Source organism: Panthera leo, chromosome D2 (assembly GCF_018350215.1).
Source record: "Panthera leo isolate Ple1 chromosome D2, P.leo_Ple1_pat1.1, whole genome shotgun sequence".
NCBI lineage: Eukaryota > Metazoa > Chordata > Mammalia > Carnivora > Felidae > Panthera > Panthera leo.
This window is the reverse complement of record NC_056689.1, coordinates 84,496,313-84,512,102: the sequence shown is the minus strand read 5'-3', so window position 1 is coordinate 84,512,102 and position 15,790 is coordinate 84,496,313. Positions and strand designations below refer to the sequence as shown.

Genomic DNA, 15,790 nt, shown 5'->3' with positions numbered 1-15,790 from the left:
TATCTCTTCTCCCCGAGTTGTTTGTTCAGTTGTTTATGTCGCAGTCAGACTCACAGGAATTTACTTTTTTCTCTGGATTTCAATCCAGTTGTTCCAACTGTGGCCATTGGGAACTCCTTCAAGGTGGCGTGTTTTTGTCTTTTTGATGTGTCCTCATCCTTTTTTAAAAACTTCCTTATTTTGGGGGGCACAGAATGTCTCAGGCTCTTTTTATGCTTTCCCTGTTGTATGCCTGACCCAGTCCCTCTCCATTGGAGTCTCGGTTCCTTTAATAATTCCTACCATTCCTGGAGAATGGTAGTTAGAAAGCAGCACCCACCTGTTCGGTGCAGTCTTGCCACTCCTAGGATGCCACCGTCGTCAGCAGACGCAACTAGAACATGTAGGCATTGGTGTCTGTGTGTGTGTGTGTGTGTGTGTGTGCGCGCATGTGCGTGCACTAGTGTGTAGATATTTGCATCGTTTACACTTCGTAGTATGTGCATTACACACATCTGTATGTGCTTCTGTGTCTCTGTCTGGATGTAAAAACAGCACATCCGGGTCTAATCCAGCACCACCAGGTTCTTTCATAGCCTCTCCCTTTCTTTATTTGTTTTTGTTTTTTTAATGTTTATTTATTATTTTGAGAAAGAGAACCTGTAGTGAAGGGACAGAGAGAGGGAGAGAGAGGGAATCCCAAGCAGGCTCTGCACCACCAGCACAGAGCCTTACACGGGGCTCGATCTCACAGGCCGTGAGATCATGACCCAAGCCAAAACCAGGAGTCAGATGCTCAACCAACGGAGCCACCCAGGAGCCCTTCCCTTTCTTTAAATGTAACTTATTTCTGCAACAGAGAAACCTTGCTCTCATTATTTACAATATGTTTACTTATTTATTCAATCCTAGGATGCCAATAAAATAGTTTCAAAATTGCTAACCCTGTGAGAAACAGATTTGCTAACTGTAGTCAGTATTTGCATACGGGTTTTTTTTTTTTCAACATAATACTTAATTTTATTTTTTTAAATTTACATCCAAATTAGTTCGCATATAGCACAATGATTTCAGGAGTAGATTCCTTAGTGCCCCTTACCCATTTAGCCCATCCCCCCTCCCACACTCCCTCCCATAACCCTCAGTTTGTTCTCCATATTTATGAGTCTCTTCTCTTTTGTCCCCCTCCCTGTTTTTATATTATTTTTGCTTCCCTTCCCTTATGTTCACCGGTTTTGTTTCTTAAAGTCCTCATATGAGTGAAGTCATATGATTTTTGTCTTTCTCTAATTTCACTTAGCATAATACCCTCCAGTTCCACCCATGTAGTTGCAAATGGCAAGACTTCATTCTTTTTGATTGCCGAGTAATACTCCGTTGTATATATAAACCACATCTTCTTTATCCATTCATCCACAGATGGACGTTTGGGCTCTTTCCATACTTTGGTTATTGTCAATGGTGCAGCTCTAAACATGGGTGTGCATGTGTCCCTTCGAAACAGCACACCGGTATCCCTTGGATAGATAGCTAGTAGTGCAGTTGCTGGGTCGTAGGGTAGTTCTATTTTTAGTTTTTTGAGGAACCTCCATACTGTTTTCCAGAGTGGCTGCACCAGCTTGTATTGCCGCCAACAATGCAAAAGAGATCCTCTTTCTCCGCGTCCTTGCCAACATCTGTTGTTGCCTGAGTTGTTAACGTTAGCCATTCTGACAGGTGTGAGGTGGTATCTCACTGTGGTTTTGATTTGTGTTTCCCTGAGGATGAGTGATGTTGAGCATGTTTTCATGTGTCGGTTGGCCATCTGGCTGTCTTCCTTGGAGAAGTGTCTATTCATGTCTTTTGCCCATTTCTTCACTGGATTATTTATTTTTTGGGTGTTGAGTTTGATAAGTTCTTTCTAGATTTTTGTATACTAACCCTATATCTGATATGTCGTTTGCAAATATCTTCTCCCATCTGTCAGTTGCCTTTTAGTTTTGTTGATGGTTTCCTTACAGTTTTTTTTTACCCTTAGACTTAAGAGTTTCTAGCCTAAATAGTATCTGCCAGAGTTACTGAGGATAGTTCTGTAGTGGCTACGTTATTTGTTTGTAAAATAGTTTCATTTGTTATTATTTGTGTTTCATTTGGGTCTTCTGTCTCTGACGTCCTGGTTGATTTTTTTTTTAATTTTTTTAAACATTTATTTATTTTGAGAGACAGAGTATGAGCAGGGGAGGGTCAGAGAGAGAGGGAGACACAGAATTCGAAGCAGGCTACAGTCTCCGATCTGTCAGCACAGAGCCCAACGCGGGGCTCGAACTCGCAAACCGCGAGATCATGACCTGAGCCTAAGTCAGAAGCTTAACCGACTGAGCCACCCAGGCGCCCCCCTAGTTGTTTTAAATTTGGTATTTTGGGGTACGTGAAATGTCACTGTGGTTCTAAGACTAGAGCTTCAGAGAACATGCGTGGAGAAGTGTCTGCTCCCACTTATACCTGCCATCCCTCCTTTTTACCTTTTCTCATCCACTCCCTGTGGGCATCCAGTCTTCTTAGTTTCTGGTACAGCCTGCCTGTATTTCTTTTGTATGGACGAGCAGACAGGTATGTTTTCTTATACCCCTTCTTTCTTACATGAAGGGTAGATTGCTTCTGTAGGTATGTATGTATGTATGTATGGATTCGTAATTTTTTTTAACATTGACTTATTTTTTTTTCAGTATATGAAATTTATTGTCAAATTGGTTTCCATACAACACCCAGTGCTCATCCCAAAAGGCGCCCTCCTCAATACCCATCACCCACCCTCCCCTCCCTCAACATTGACTTATTTTTGAGAGACAGAGCATGAGCAGGGGAGGGGCAGAGCGAGAGGGAGACACAGAATCCAAAACAGGCTCCAGGCTCTGAGCTCTCAGCGCAGAGCCCGATGTGGGGCTCGAACCCACAGTCTGCAAGATCATGACCTGAGCCAAGGCTGGACACTTAACTGACTGAGCCACCAGGCACCCCAGGGGTAGCATATTGCAGATCTTCTTTTGCACTCTGTCACTTCACAGTATATCCAGGAAATCGCTGCAAGCCAGGGCACAGAGGTCTTCCCCTGGTTTTTATGGCTGCCTAAGAGCTGCCCTGCTTGGGCACGCCCCGCTCCCCCAGCAGCTCTCCTGCTTAGTTAGCTCTGTGCTTAGTTAGCGGTTTCCAGTAGCTTGCGGTTCAACCAGTGCTATGGTGAGTAACCGTGTGCAGCCTTTTTTTCACATTGTTGTAGCTGTGCCTGGTGGGTAGATTCCTACAGGTGTAATTTCTGGGTTAGAAAGTCTGTTTGTAGCTCTCCTTCCGTATCACCAAGTTTCCTGCAGAATTTGCAGCGCAGGAGATAGGTGCCTGTTTCCCACAACCTTCCTGGCAGAGTCTGGGTCACACTTGGAAGTTCTGCCGGTCTGACGGATGCCAAGTGGTATCCGTGGGGGAGGGGCAGAGCGAGAGGGAGACACAGAATCCGAAGCAGGCTCCAGGATCTGAGCTGTCTGCACAGAGTCCAACGCAGGGCTTGAACCCATGAGCCGCGAGATCGTGACCTGAGCCGAAGGTGGAGCTTAACCAACTGAGCCACCCAGGGGCCCCTTATTTCTGGACTTTTCATTCAGTCCCATTTGCCTATTTGTCTATCATCAGTACAACCCAGTTTAATTATAGAGTCTTCATGGTACGTTTACTATCCAGTGGTTTAATTTTATTTTTTCATTTTTATTGATAAAAATATTAATGTAATGAATGTTTCTCTGATTACAGCTTTAAGTCCAACCCATAGAGTCTGGTATGTTCCTCAGGGTTTTCCTGCCTATTCTTGCATGTTTGTTTTTCCATGTGACCTTTGGTAGCAACTGTGTAAGTCCATACAATAATCTGTTGGTGTTTTTACTGGCATTACATTGCATTTATCAATTAACTGTCATCTTTCAAATGTTAAGTCATCCTAACCTAGAATAGAAGATGCCTTTTCATTTGTTCATATCTACTTTTGTGTCTTTCAAGAATGTTTTGAGTTTTCCTCATATAGGCTCTGTATAATTCTTATTAAACTTAATCCAAAACGTTTGACCCTCTTTGTTGTAATTACTTAGAATGGGCTTTTCTCTAATACTTTATTATATTATATTTGAAGGCAGTTTTTGTAGGTTAACTTTGTATCCTAATATTCAAGGGGTGGTTTTATTGCTTGGGTTAGTTTTATCATTGATTCTCTGGGGGGTTCCAGATATACATTATGCTATCGTCTGCAAATAAGAGATCGTTTTACTTCCTTACCCATTCTTATGCCTCTGCTTGATGTATCTTTTGTAACTGTACAGGGTAACATAATACCTCTAGGGTAGGGCACTGGTGAGCACAAATGGAGATCGGGCATCCTTGCCTCCATTTTAGTGGAAATGCTACCAGCCTTTTCCCATTAAGTAAGATACTGGCATTAGGAATAGTGTATGTATATTTATCATGTTAAGAATATAACTCGCAGGTCATGATCTCATGGTTTGTGAGTTCGAGCCCCGCGTTGGGCTCTGTGCTGACAGCTCGGAGCCTGGAGCCTGCTTTAGATTCTGTCTCTCTCTCTCTCTCTCTCTCTCACAAATAAGTGATTAAAAAAAATATATATATATATACACACACACACACACACACATATATATATATATATATATATATATAAAACTCAATTTCTATTTTCTGTGATTTTTATAGATGGGTTTTAAATTTTGGCAAAGGGTTTTTTAGTATCTGTCTAGATAACCATATGGTTTTTTCCTTAGGTTTATTAGTACAGTGAATGCTACTGGATTTCTTAATATTGAACCCAACTTTCATTTCTGGAAAAAAGTCCTACTTGGTCACGGTGTGTGGTCTGGTATTAGATTCTGTTTGTTAATGTTTTATTTAATATTTCTGCATTGATATTCATGAGGGGTACTGGCCTGTGATTGTCCGTCTTCATTGCTCTTTACCTGGTGTGTCAGTGTTACACTTGCTTCATTAAAGAACTTGGGAGCTTTTTCCGGCCTTGTCAGTGCTCTGGGCAGTTTACATGGAGCGTTGGAACCGTCCGGCGATGAAGGTCTGCTCGAACCCCTGAAGCTGTCTGTCCGCTGCTTGTGTGGGGTGCCTGCCTGCCCAGGAACCGGCTCTTTTTCTTCCCTGCGGTCATCTGTCCCGCGTTCCAGCTGCAGTGGGGCCAGCCTCGGTCATCCGAGTGTCCTTAGGAACTTGTCCTTCTCAGCTACGTTTTCACGTCTGTTTGCACAGACGTCTGTCTGCAAAGCCGTCTCTTGGGATTTTTAAAATTTCTTGTTTCCTCGTCACTTTCCCTGTGTCATTTCTTATTTTCTGTATTTGTGCTTTCTCCCCTTTTTCTTGAGCAACTTAGCTGGTGGATTGTCTGTTTTGTCACTTACCACCCCCTGCCACACACACACACACACACACACACACACACAAACAAACAAGACTCAGAGTTATTGTTTAGCTCTAGTGTTTTAATGGAAAACTCCACCTCATTAATCAGTTTTTCCCTCCATTGTTTCTCTCCAAGCATTTTCTTTTGGGTTACTCTGTTGTTATTTTTATAGTTTTTATGAGCTGAAATTTGTTGGTTTATTAATTTTGTTTTTTCACTTTTATTGATAAAAATATTCATATAATGAATTTCTCTCTGACTACTGCTTTAAATGCATTCCCTAGGTTCAGATACGTAGTGTTTTCTGTGTAATTACTTTTTCAAAATTCTGTTCTTTTAGTTTGTGTTTCCTCTTTCACCTAAGAGTCAGTAATAGGATTTTTGAATATCCCAGTGGAAGTGCCTTTCTGTTTTGTTGTTGTTGTTAATGATGTATACTTACATTGCATTGTGATCAGAAGGTACTGTCTGCAGTGTTTCTACATTATGGAAATTGTCGATGTTTTCTTTGTGACCTAAATACACCATCACTTGTGGTGAATGTGCTATAGTTTCTTGAGAAGATGTATATTCTCGGTTATCAGGGTGTGCGGTTCACTGCGTATCCACAAGATCTGCCTTGGTTGATGGTGTTGCTGAGATCCGTCTCCTTACTTACTCTTCTGCACTTGCTCTGTCTTGTACGGAGATGGTGTACTGGATCTCCCACTATGAGGACGTTCCTACCTGCGTCTCCTTGCATTTCCTGTTGTGTCTGCTTCGTAAAAGTGGTGGTTGTATTATTTGGTGCACAGATTTCATGAGCATTGTGTCTTTGTTGCAGACTGTGGCTTTTAACATAATGTTAACAATTTAACATTGTACATCCTCTTGTGTTTACTGCTTTGGGACTTGAATCCTACTCAGTCTCCTTCTTTCTTTTTGTTTTATTTACCTTTGTCCGTCCTTTCAATTTTTGGCTTTTCTGAATGACTTTATTTTAGGTGTGTGTCTTGTACGCAGCAACAGGTGAGGCTTGTTCTGTGAGCCCAGTTAAAAACTGTTTTCTTTTAATAGGGGGGTATTTGAACCTATTTTTACGTCCTTAGTAGCCTGTGTGATTAAACTCTTTATTGTCTCACTTTCCTGTTTCTTTCTCGTATTCTTTAATACACCTGTTGCTTACACAGCACTGACCTGTCCATTAATCAGAGTGTTTGCCCTTTACCTCTTCCTTCACGTCACGTTTTTCAGTTGAATTATTTCTGCTTTGTCACTATGTAATTTTTGCACATCTGCCTTTCAGCTTAACTACACCTTTATTTTGGTCTAAAATACGCACTTACGTATTTTTGAATGTGCCTCATAAATCCTTTGCTGGAGCCCCCAGTCATCACTAGATCAGATAAAGCTGACCTTCAGAAGGGCCGATTGGGGGTACTGTCGTCCAAGTCCCTGGCAAGGCCCGTGCCAGTCAACTTCCTTTGCGTCTTCATTAATCTGGGCTCGCGGGCCTCGAGGACTTTGTCCTTACCTTTGAGACCCCATAGCTTCATTAGGACACGTCTCAGAGTTGATTATCCTGGGTCATTTTTCCCAGGTACCCTGTGAGAACTTTCGTTTGAAGATTCAGGCCTTTTTCTATACTGGAAATGTTCTTACATGTTAAATACTGGCTTTGCGGTTCTGTTTTGTTTTCCTCTTTCGGGAAGCCCGACTCACGGGTGCCACTGCTTCTTGTTCTCTCCCTGCTACGTCTGTCCTCCTTGTGTCCTGTCTTTCCTCGGTGCCTTTGTTACTTTTCATTTGGAGTTATTCTCCTTGGATGCTCTGTAGTTTATTCCTCATTTCTTTCTTTGTTTTTAATTTTTTGATATTTGTTTTGAGAGAGAGAAAGAGAGCAGGGGTGGGGCAGAGAGAGAGGGAGAGAGATAATCCCAAGCAGGGTCCATGCTTCAGCACAGAGCCTCACATGGGGCTCGATCCCACGAACTGTGAGATCATGATTTGAGCTGAGATCAGGAGTTGGACGCTTAACCTACTGAGCCACCCAGGCGCCCCCATTCCTCATTTCTGAGATAATTTTGTTTTCCTTCCATTATTTGATGCATCTGCTCACGTCACTTTCTCCCTGTTTTTGGTTCTTTTCTGTTTTTAATTTTATATTTCTGATTCAGGGTAGTCTTTCCTGTCCTCAAATGTTTGAATATGTTTATGATTTTAGGGTGTAAATTCCAATTTTCTTTTGACTCATGGTGGTTTTCAGGAGTAACTCTTTACGGTATTGAGTACTTTTAAAAGATTTCTAGTCTGATGGCAGCCTCTGCGGTTAATTTGGCCCAAGTGCAGGTGCCTCGGCCGCTGTTGGCTGGCTGCTTGGTTTTGGTGAGGATGGGCGTGTTGAATCTCATATTTCCTTTTTGCTCATAGGACCCTACACTCTGCCTCTTTCTTTTTAGCTTTACACTCAGTTGCCAAAGGGTGCTTCTCCCTGCCTTTTTCCTGTTTTCTTCCCCAGAAGCTCGGAGTTTTGCCGATGCCCCTATAAATGGTGTCTGTCCCCTTCTGCCACATGTGTGCACCTTCAGCCCCTTCCCTGACCCAGGCTCTCTGCTCAGGCACTTGGTAGCTCTTTTGTGTTTGTACTGGACTTGCTCACCCCTTTGCTGGTGCTGCCCTGTGTCCTGTGCTTCTTCCTTGTGCCCCCGCTCACCAGAGCTCACGTCGGGAGGTGCAGGTGTGAGCTGGGAGCACGAGGCGCCCCGCATTGGCACCTGCGGGCTTTTCTGTCTCTCACCCTGTTTTCCGTCGTTCACGTTCTCTGTCTTCACATCGTCCCGCAGTGTGGTCTTGAGTAGACTCGTAGTTTGGTTAGGGGAGCCGTAGGGAAGTCATGGCTCGTAGCCAGCCTTGTCTTTGGCCACCTGGAGGTCGAGCACTTACCCCGAGAAAGTCTTCTCAGTGGGTTAAGGGGCTTGGAGTTCGACATTTTCCAGTTTAATCTCCAATTTCCATGTAGCCTGTAAGGCATGTTAGAGGTCAGTAAAACTAGCACTCTAAACCCATGATATAAGGTTTCTATCCTGAGTAAATCCACTGAGTAAAAAACTAAAGTCGAATTAGAAAGTACAGACAGGTATTAGCACAGACGATAGAAACGTGGTACGAACCTTGGTGATGGTTTGCCAGAGGCCAGGCGGCCGAGGGGGCCGCGGCGTGAGCTCGGGTCCGCTGAGCAGGCGGGAGCTGGTGCAGCAGCGGGGCCGGGTGCCGGCCCCGGGCCGAGGTCGGGCTTCACCGCCACACGCGGGGGTCCTGTCGCTTGTCAGCTGGGCATCACTGGAAACGGGGTGGCCCTTCAGAAGGCTCAGTCTTGGGATCCTGAGAGTGAATGCGTTTTTCCTTTAGTGTCGGAGGATTGCTTTCGCGGTTGGCCTTCTTCAGTTCCCGGGGAAGCAGGAGCCAAGTGCTGACTTTCCCAAAGCTTATCAGTTACAGAGCATGTGTGCAACTTGAAAATAAGTACGATTAATTTGCTCCTCAGTGTCAGCAAGACCATAAAGAATTACTCACCTGTGAATTATTCATCTCGTATTAAGAAAGTCTGTAACTCGAAACCAGGCAAAGTGTGTTGAAGCACATAACTAGTTTCTGGAACAAAATTGATAGGTTTTGTATATTTTCAATATCAGTAAACCAGTCACAATAGTTTATTATAAGAGTTTCGCCCAAAATTGTTGCAGATGGCTACTTTAAATCTATAAAGCTAAGTAAACACCAAACAGTGCTACAAGTAATGAGGTTAAGTGTAACTGATGGAATGGGTTCCTGAAAGACGACGTTTAAAGTCACCCCCCGAACGCCCTGTAAACTTGCCGGGCTCCGCAGGGTCTGTATTTGCAGCTGACATTTTCCGAAAGCAAATCCAGTTCGCGTCGTGTGCTCTAGGAGGCTCTCTGAAGTGACGTTTGGTGTTTTTCAGAAGCGGGTGTGCAGGAGACTCGAGGCGGCTGGGCAGGAGCGAGGCTGCCCCCCGGTGAAGGTGAGCGCCCCCATGTCCTGGAGCGGCGAGGGGCTCCCTGACAGCGGCCAGCGGTGGCCACGCGCGGGGGTAGGTTCCATTCCCACCAATCCAGCTGTGACCCATTTAAATATCTTAATAAAAATTGTAAATAATCACTGTTCTGATACATCTGCGGCTGTGATTTGTTAAATAGATTCCTCACAACGGTGGAAGGAACTCGGCCCAGCCTTGCCCGAGATGTATTGCGGGGGAATCTGTAAGTGCATTAACCTTCTCGCTGTGACATAAAAGACAGACTTGTTCTTAAATATTAGATCCATAAAACAAAGTTAATAAAAACGGCAATTACATTTCTAAGGAATGAGGGATGTAAATAAAAAGGTGCAGATTGATTTAAGCTTTTCTTGGCATTCTGCTGGGGTGCAAACTGATTTGTTTCTAGCTTCAGCTTGGAAACAGAAATGAAAATACACTTAAAATTTTTTCTTAACACAGAGTTCAGGGAAGGGAACAGGCCACTGGATACATTTAATAGAGATCATTTGAGGACGTCTTGGAGGAAAGCCCCTGACCTCATTTAATTATCCGAATAGGGATGGACATTGTTTTCTCTTTTCCCTGCTTAAGCTTTCTTTCGTGTTCCCGTAAACTTTACAGAAACCACAGATTTCAGAGGGAGAAACGCAGTATTCCCACCATTAAATCAAAGTTAAAGGAGGCCTAACATAGCCAGAGTCACATTCCCCATCTCCTGTATCGGGCAGGATATCGTAAGGTTGGACACTAGCATCATATCTTTGTTATTAATTTTGGACTTACTCTAAGAACAAGTTAATATGTCTTTTGATAACCTCTGTAATTCTTGGGGTTTTTTTATTTTTAAATTTAGAATTGTAATATCACAATAAAATGGAATTACGTTTAATTGACACATAGAAACCAGGAGAGAGAGAAGAGAGAGAGAGAGAGAGAGAGAGAGTGTGTGTGTGTGTGTGTGTGTGTATCTGTGTGTATGTGAGTATTTCTTAGATTTCCCCTACAGATTTTTAGAGAAATGTATTGCTCTGTTTCTGATAAGCAAAAGATTGAGTCAATAAATTATAAGATTTTCAGTGGACATATTGCAGGCTACTGTATTTTCCAGTGAGAAGCAATGGTTTTGTTTGTAAGTGTCGGCTATCGCCCGTGTGAACCTCTGGTCCCCTTAAGTCATTGGAGAAATAGAAACCAGGCTCAGTGTTTGACTTGCTTTGTAAAGGTGTGCTTTTCGATTTTTTTTTTTAATGTTTATTTATTTTTGAGAGAAAGAGAGAGAGCATGAGCAGGGGAGGGGCAGAGAGAGAGAGAGGGAGACACAGAATCCTAAGCAGGCTCTAGGCTCTGAGCTGTCAGCACAGAGCCCACGGCAGGGGGCGGGGGGGGAGGGGGCTCGAACTCACGACTGTGAGTTCGTGGCCTGAGCCGAAGTTGGACGCTCAACCGCCTGAGCCATCCAGGCGCCCTGCTTTTCGACTTTCTGTGGTCTTTTCGTCAGGAGAATTCCTGCGCGTTGTGCTTCATTCCCTGGTGTAGTCCTTGAACAAGGGCGGAGTCAGACATCCAGCGGTCGGAACTTACTGTACTTTAGGTTGGTTCGTACAACAGCTGCACCTGCGCTGGATACAAATACGTGATGTTTACCTGGAGAGACACGGCCCCATTGTGAGTAAATGGTGTAAGTGCTGGTGACTAGATGGTGACCTTCCTTGTCCTCGTCCCATTTCCATGGAATGTATCTCTCAAATCCCCCCGTCTGTTGGGCAAATACTTGGAACGTAGTATGAATTCTTACTGCTCTAAGAGGTTGTGTTCTGGCATGAATGGCTTAAAGAAAAAAAATTTGGCTCAAACAGCTGATTGGATCATTTTAGCTAATATTCTGTTTGAACAACAGTATCTATTTGATTAGGATTTTTCCTTCCTTTGTAACTCCCCAGGCTTGCCTCTGTTATGTTTCATAGGAAATGAATCTGTGAGCAGAGAACCTATATTGATATGTAAATACATCATTTTTTCGTTAGTGCTCGATATTCTTTTCATCTAAATTTCAGAAGCCGACTTTAAAAAATCAGTTTCCCTTTATCTGTAGTCATTCTCAATAAAACTTTACCCAGGCTTGGGTGATTTAATATTTACACCCACTGTTTCTAAAAGTCTTATGTAAATAAAGATTGAAATGTGAATTTGAAAAGTCACACCTCTTGATATTTGAACAGACTATAGCTGCGTATATCTTCTTTTTCTAATAATACGGCTAGTTTCTCTCCTAAGCTTTTAAAATAATAAGACGCTATTTTTGTATTCTGGAACATCAAAAGGTTCAGTGTTAAATAAAAAGCAAATAGTATTTTTAGAAATGTGAGATCCCAGGGAGCAGTGCTTACCAGGAAATCACCAACAGACAGCAAGTCCGACTTTCAGAAGACTTCATTAGACACACGACTCCATCCACAGACGTGTGCCCGTGCACACAAGTGTGCCCCTTCTGTACCACTGTTCCCATAGTGGAGCCAGGGTGGTGACCTTGGGTCACAGAGAAGCACAGGGTGCACCGGGGAGTCTGTGGGGCCCTGAAGGGAAACTCCCCTTCTTTGGTGCTCCCCGCCTCCCCCCACAACCTCCTTTGTGCCTCGTTTTCTGGTGTGGTTCTGGCTTGGCGGGACCTCACCTGATCGGCCGGTCCTGCCCTGAGTCCTCAGGCAGCTGTCGCAGCTCGGAGCCTGAGTTTCTGCTGTCATTCTACTCCTGAGCTCTTGGTTTTTAGCACGAATCATTTCTCATGAATGCAGGGTCTTGGCTTCTCGCGTATGCGGGGACTTTTTGGTTGCCCTTCTCCATCCGCCTTGTCGCCCAGGCTGGCGCGTGGTCTCCTCCCTGTGCGGTCTGTTCTGGCTCCCCTTGCAGCGATCGCCATTTGGGCCTTGCCGCGGGGTCTCTGCTGTCGTGCGTGCTGTTCCTTGGAGGCACCTTCTCTTAGCCCTGCTTCGTCCTGCTCGGGTGACCGACGGCTGCAGTGAAAGCGGCCCCTGTCCTTGCGGTGGGACGTGGCGTTCTGTCCTTTGGGGAGTCCACCCTTCCCCAGGCCGGGGTGCCCCCTGTCTGCAGCCCCGTCCGGGGCTGCGAACCTGGAGGCAGTGCCAGTGGCCACCATTGCTGATGACCTCTCCTTCGTGGGCGGTTCCAGGACTGGGCCACAGCCTGGCCACGACGCCTCCTTTCTCGGGTCAGCTTAGCCCACTGGGTGCAGGGCCCACGGTGGCCGAGTGGACCGTGGAAACCGTGCCATCCTTTGCAAATTCTAATCCGTTCGATGAAACCCAATAGGGCCGTGGAAGGTCTGTAGGGCAGTCAAATGAAGGTACGTGGTGTGGGGGTGGGGGCACCGTAAGGCAGGAAATTGTAGGAAAAGCAGATCTCCCTTGTTCGTTGAGGTGCTGTGTCCTGGCACCAGTTTTCCAAGTGGCATCCGGTCCCCGTCACCCTAGCTCCCCAGTGCATGAGCCCTGCAGGGGCAGGGCCACCTTCAGATTGTATTGGGTCTGCATGATGGTCGCCTGCCCGGTTTTTCTCAGCTCTGTGCCCCACCTTTGCTCTGCTCTGTGTTATGGAGACTGTGCTTCTAGACTCCTTGGCTTCTGGTTTCTGACCCTGGACCCTGGAGTCTGGAGGGAGGGTGGGGTGGAAGCCAGGGCACCTCTCTCCCCCCACCTCACCCCCAAGGCAGCCTCTCAGCCCCTCCCTCCAAGATGCCAGCTCCTGTAGAGTTAGCCCGCTTGCCCCCAGCTCCTGCCAGGTGGCACGGGCTTCCGGGCTCTGTGGTCATTTTGCTTCCGCTTGTGTTCCGTGCCGGGGCCTGTGGCTGTCTGCGTGGGGGCGTGGGCTTGCCTTGACCTCCCCTGCGGGGCTTCTCTGCTCTTCCGTGAGCGGTTGAAGCCATATTAAATTCCCTGCGTGAAATACCTGCATTCGTTTCTGAACTGTGTCCTACCTAATTGCCTGAAGAGTAGACCAGTCCTCTTGGACAAAAAAAAAAAAAAAAAAAGATTGCAGTTTTAAACACGGGCCTCTGGGGTCTCTGTTGCCCACCCTCAGGCCTCAGGGTGTGGTTCAGCAAGCGTGGCGTTTTGCAGCACGGGCAGAGCCTGCCCCAGCCTGGAGCTGCCTGGGCGATGTGGTGAGCCCAGGCATTAAATCGAAAGAATCAGGCCCTTTAATATTGCTCATCACTGGTGGTGTTTGTTCTGTTATCTGGGGTGAGCTGGGTTTTATTACCTAAACTGGTGCTGAATTGCCACATAAAAGCCGATGTACAAACCACGATGTTTTGGTTTTATGGATCCCCCCCCACACACACACACACCCCAACAAGTTGATTTTAGATAACAGCCTGTTCATTAGTGATGAGGGCAGGTACTAAGGGGAGTAGACCTAATAAGCCTCTGTGCTGTTCCCAGGCTGACACTGAAGTCCCTTGCCTGACAGTGCAGGGGAGGGGCGGGAGAAGGAGAGGCGGGCGGGGCGTGGGGTGTGTGGTCCAGCCTGTTGTCCAGCCTCCCGGCTGCAGCAGCCCAAGTATGGTTACTCTGATTCTGAATGGATATTCTTGTTTTCTTTGTACTTTTTATCTCCAAATGCGTGACCTTTAAAATATTTGTTTTGTGTTATTTACCCACCTGTCTGATTGGTAAGTGCTTCCTACATCTGTGGCATCTCTAAATACTGGGCTGAGACAGGAACCAAACCAGGGCCCAGGGTGCAGAGAGCCTGCCTTTCTCCTGGCCTGCGTCGCAGCAGGAGGATGGCTGTGGCCAGGCTTAGTGGTCCAGGCGTCTAGCGGGGACGAGGCCGGGATGAAAACGTGGTGTTCTGACGCAGACGAAGGATGATCGATGAGCAGCTGTTTGCTCTTTGTGCCCCGTTTCAGCACTAGCTGCTTCTGGTCAGTCCTTCATTCTTATGTCCTGAGAGAGGAAAACACAATCAGGTGGGTTCAAGGGAAATTTCATCGATTATTCCGTGAGAATCAAATCATGCTTGTGCATTTCCCCAGCTTGGCCAAGGATGCCAGAGTTTGTTGAACCTCGTGCATTCATGCTTGAGGAGAACGGGGTCCACCATGGTGGGCGGGCAGGCGGGTTCCAGCGGTCACCGCAGCCCGCCCCTCCGCCCGCTCCTCTCGGCTGGTCTTTGTGTGTGTTTACAGCCCGCGTGCCAGCCTCACCAGCCCCCCAACCCCGCACATGGCCGCAGAGATCAGCTCTCACCTGCTGAGAGGTGCTGCAGTGAGTGAGTGAGTGAGTGAGAGAGAGAGAGGTGTCCTTGTGGACATCACTCCCAGATGCCAGGAGAGCGTCTGGGCTCAGACACAGCGCTGAATTATTCAAACTGGATGAACACGCTGGCTGAGAAGAGAGTTTGGCTGTGTCAGTACAGCCAAGTGTGAATCCCAGAACAGATGAATTTGGATAGACTTCTTACCAAATCTTCAGATTTAGCTTCTGACAGTAAATGTTTTCTCTAGAATACAGCAACCAGGAAAATTGTTTGTTGTTTTTTTTTTAAATTTTTTTTAATGTTTATTTATTTTTGAGACAGAGAGAGACAGAGCATGAACAGGGAGGGGCAGAGAGAGAGGGAGACACAGAATGTGAAACGGGCTCCAGGCTCTGAGCTGTCAGCACAGAGCCCGACGCGGGGCTCGAACCCACGGACCGTGAGATCATGACCTGAGCCAAAGTCGGACGCCCAACCGACTGAGCCACCCAGGCGCCCCTGTTTTGTTTTTTTTAACTATGTTATTGAGATCAGAGCCTTCAGATAACTAGAAAAACCAAACAAACATTTCTTTCTTGCAAATAAAATAAGCTAAACTGTGAGGAGATGGTGAATGGATTGAAAACACTTTAAGAAAGATGTAATTTAGACTTGCTAGGGGCATGTTAGGTGCGCTGATGCAAATGTATCCACCTTCTGGTACAGATAAAAGCATGAAATGCGTAGTTAACGTGTAATAAGTGAAGAGAGAGAAAACAAAAGCAGAACAATAGATACACATCCCTGGTGGCAGTTACTAAGTCCCCACCTTTGTTGATTTTGGTCCTAGAGTAGGCCGGGGGGACCAGGGGATGGGGAGGCTGGGGGACTAGAATTCTGATGTCCAGAGGCAGATAGATGTGACTTTGGCCAGTGGAGGTGTGGGAGCTAGAACCTGGACCCTTGCCTAAAGTTCCGAGCCTGGAAGATCTACTTGTCCCTTAAGGGGACTAGAAATTAAAACACCAGGCCATACACGGGTGTCTGGGCCCCAGGCTGGTTCTCTTTCTCAGTGGTAC

General features: G+C 45.9%; 1 protein-coding gene across 2 annotated transcripts in view; it reads left to right on the top strand.

Annotated features, from left to right (window-relative positions):
• CD2H10orf143 (chromosome D2 C10orf143 homolog) overlaps nucleotides 1-15,790 on the top strand; it is a 46,880-nt gene that overhangs the window by 22,408 nt on the left and 8,682 nt on the right. For both annotated transcript variants that reach the window (XR_006194885.1, XM_042909339.1), the window contains exons 2-3: nucleotides 9,378-9,506; nucleotides 9,613-9,675. Coding sequence is in view for 1 of the 2 variants with exons in the window: in XM_042909339.1 (XP_042765273.1) it covers nucleotides 9,378-9,506; nucleotides 9,613-9,675 (192 nt within the window). In the remaining variant the exon portion in view is untranslated. The remainder of the gene's footprint in view (nucleotides 1-9,377; nucleotides 9,507-9,612; nucleotides 9,676-15,790) is intronic.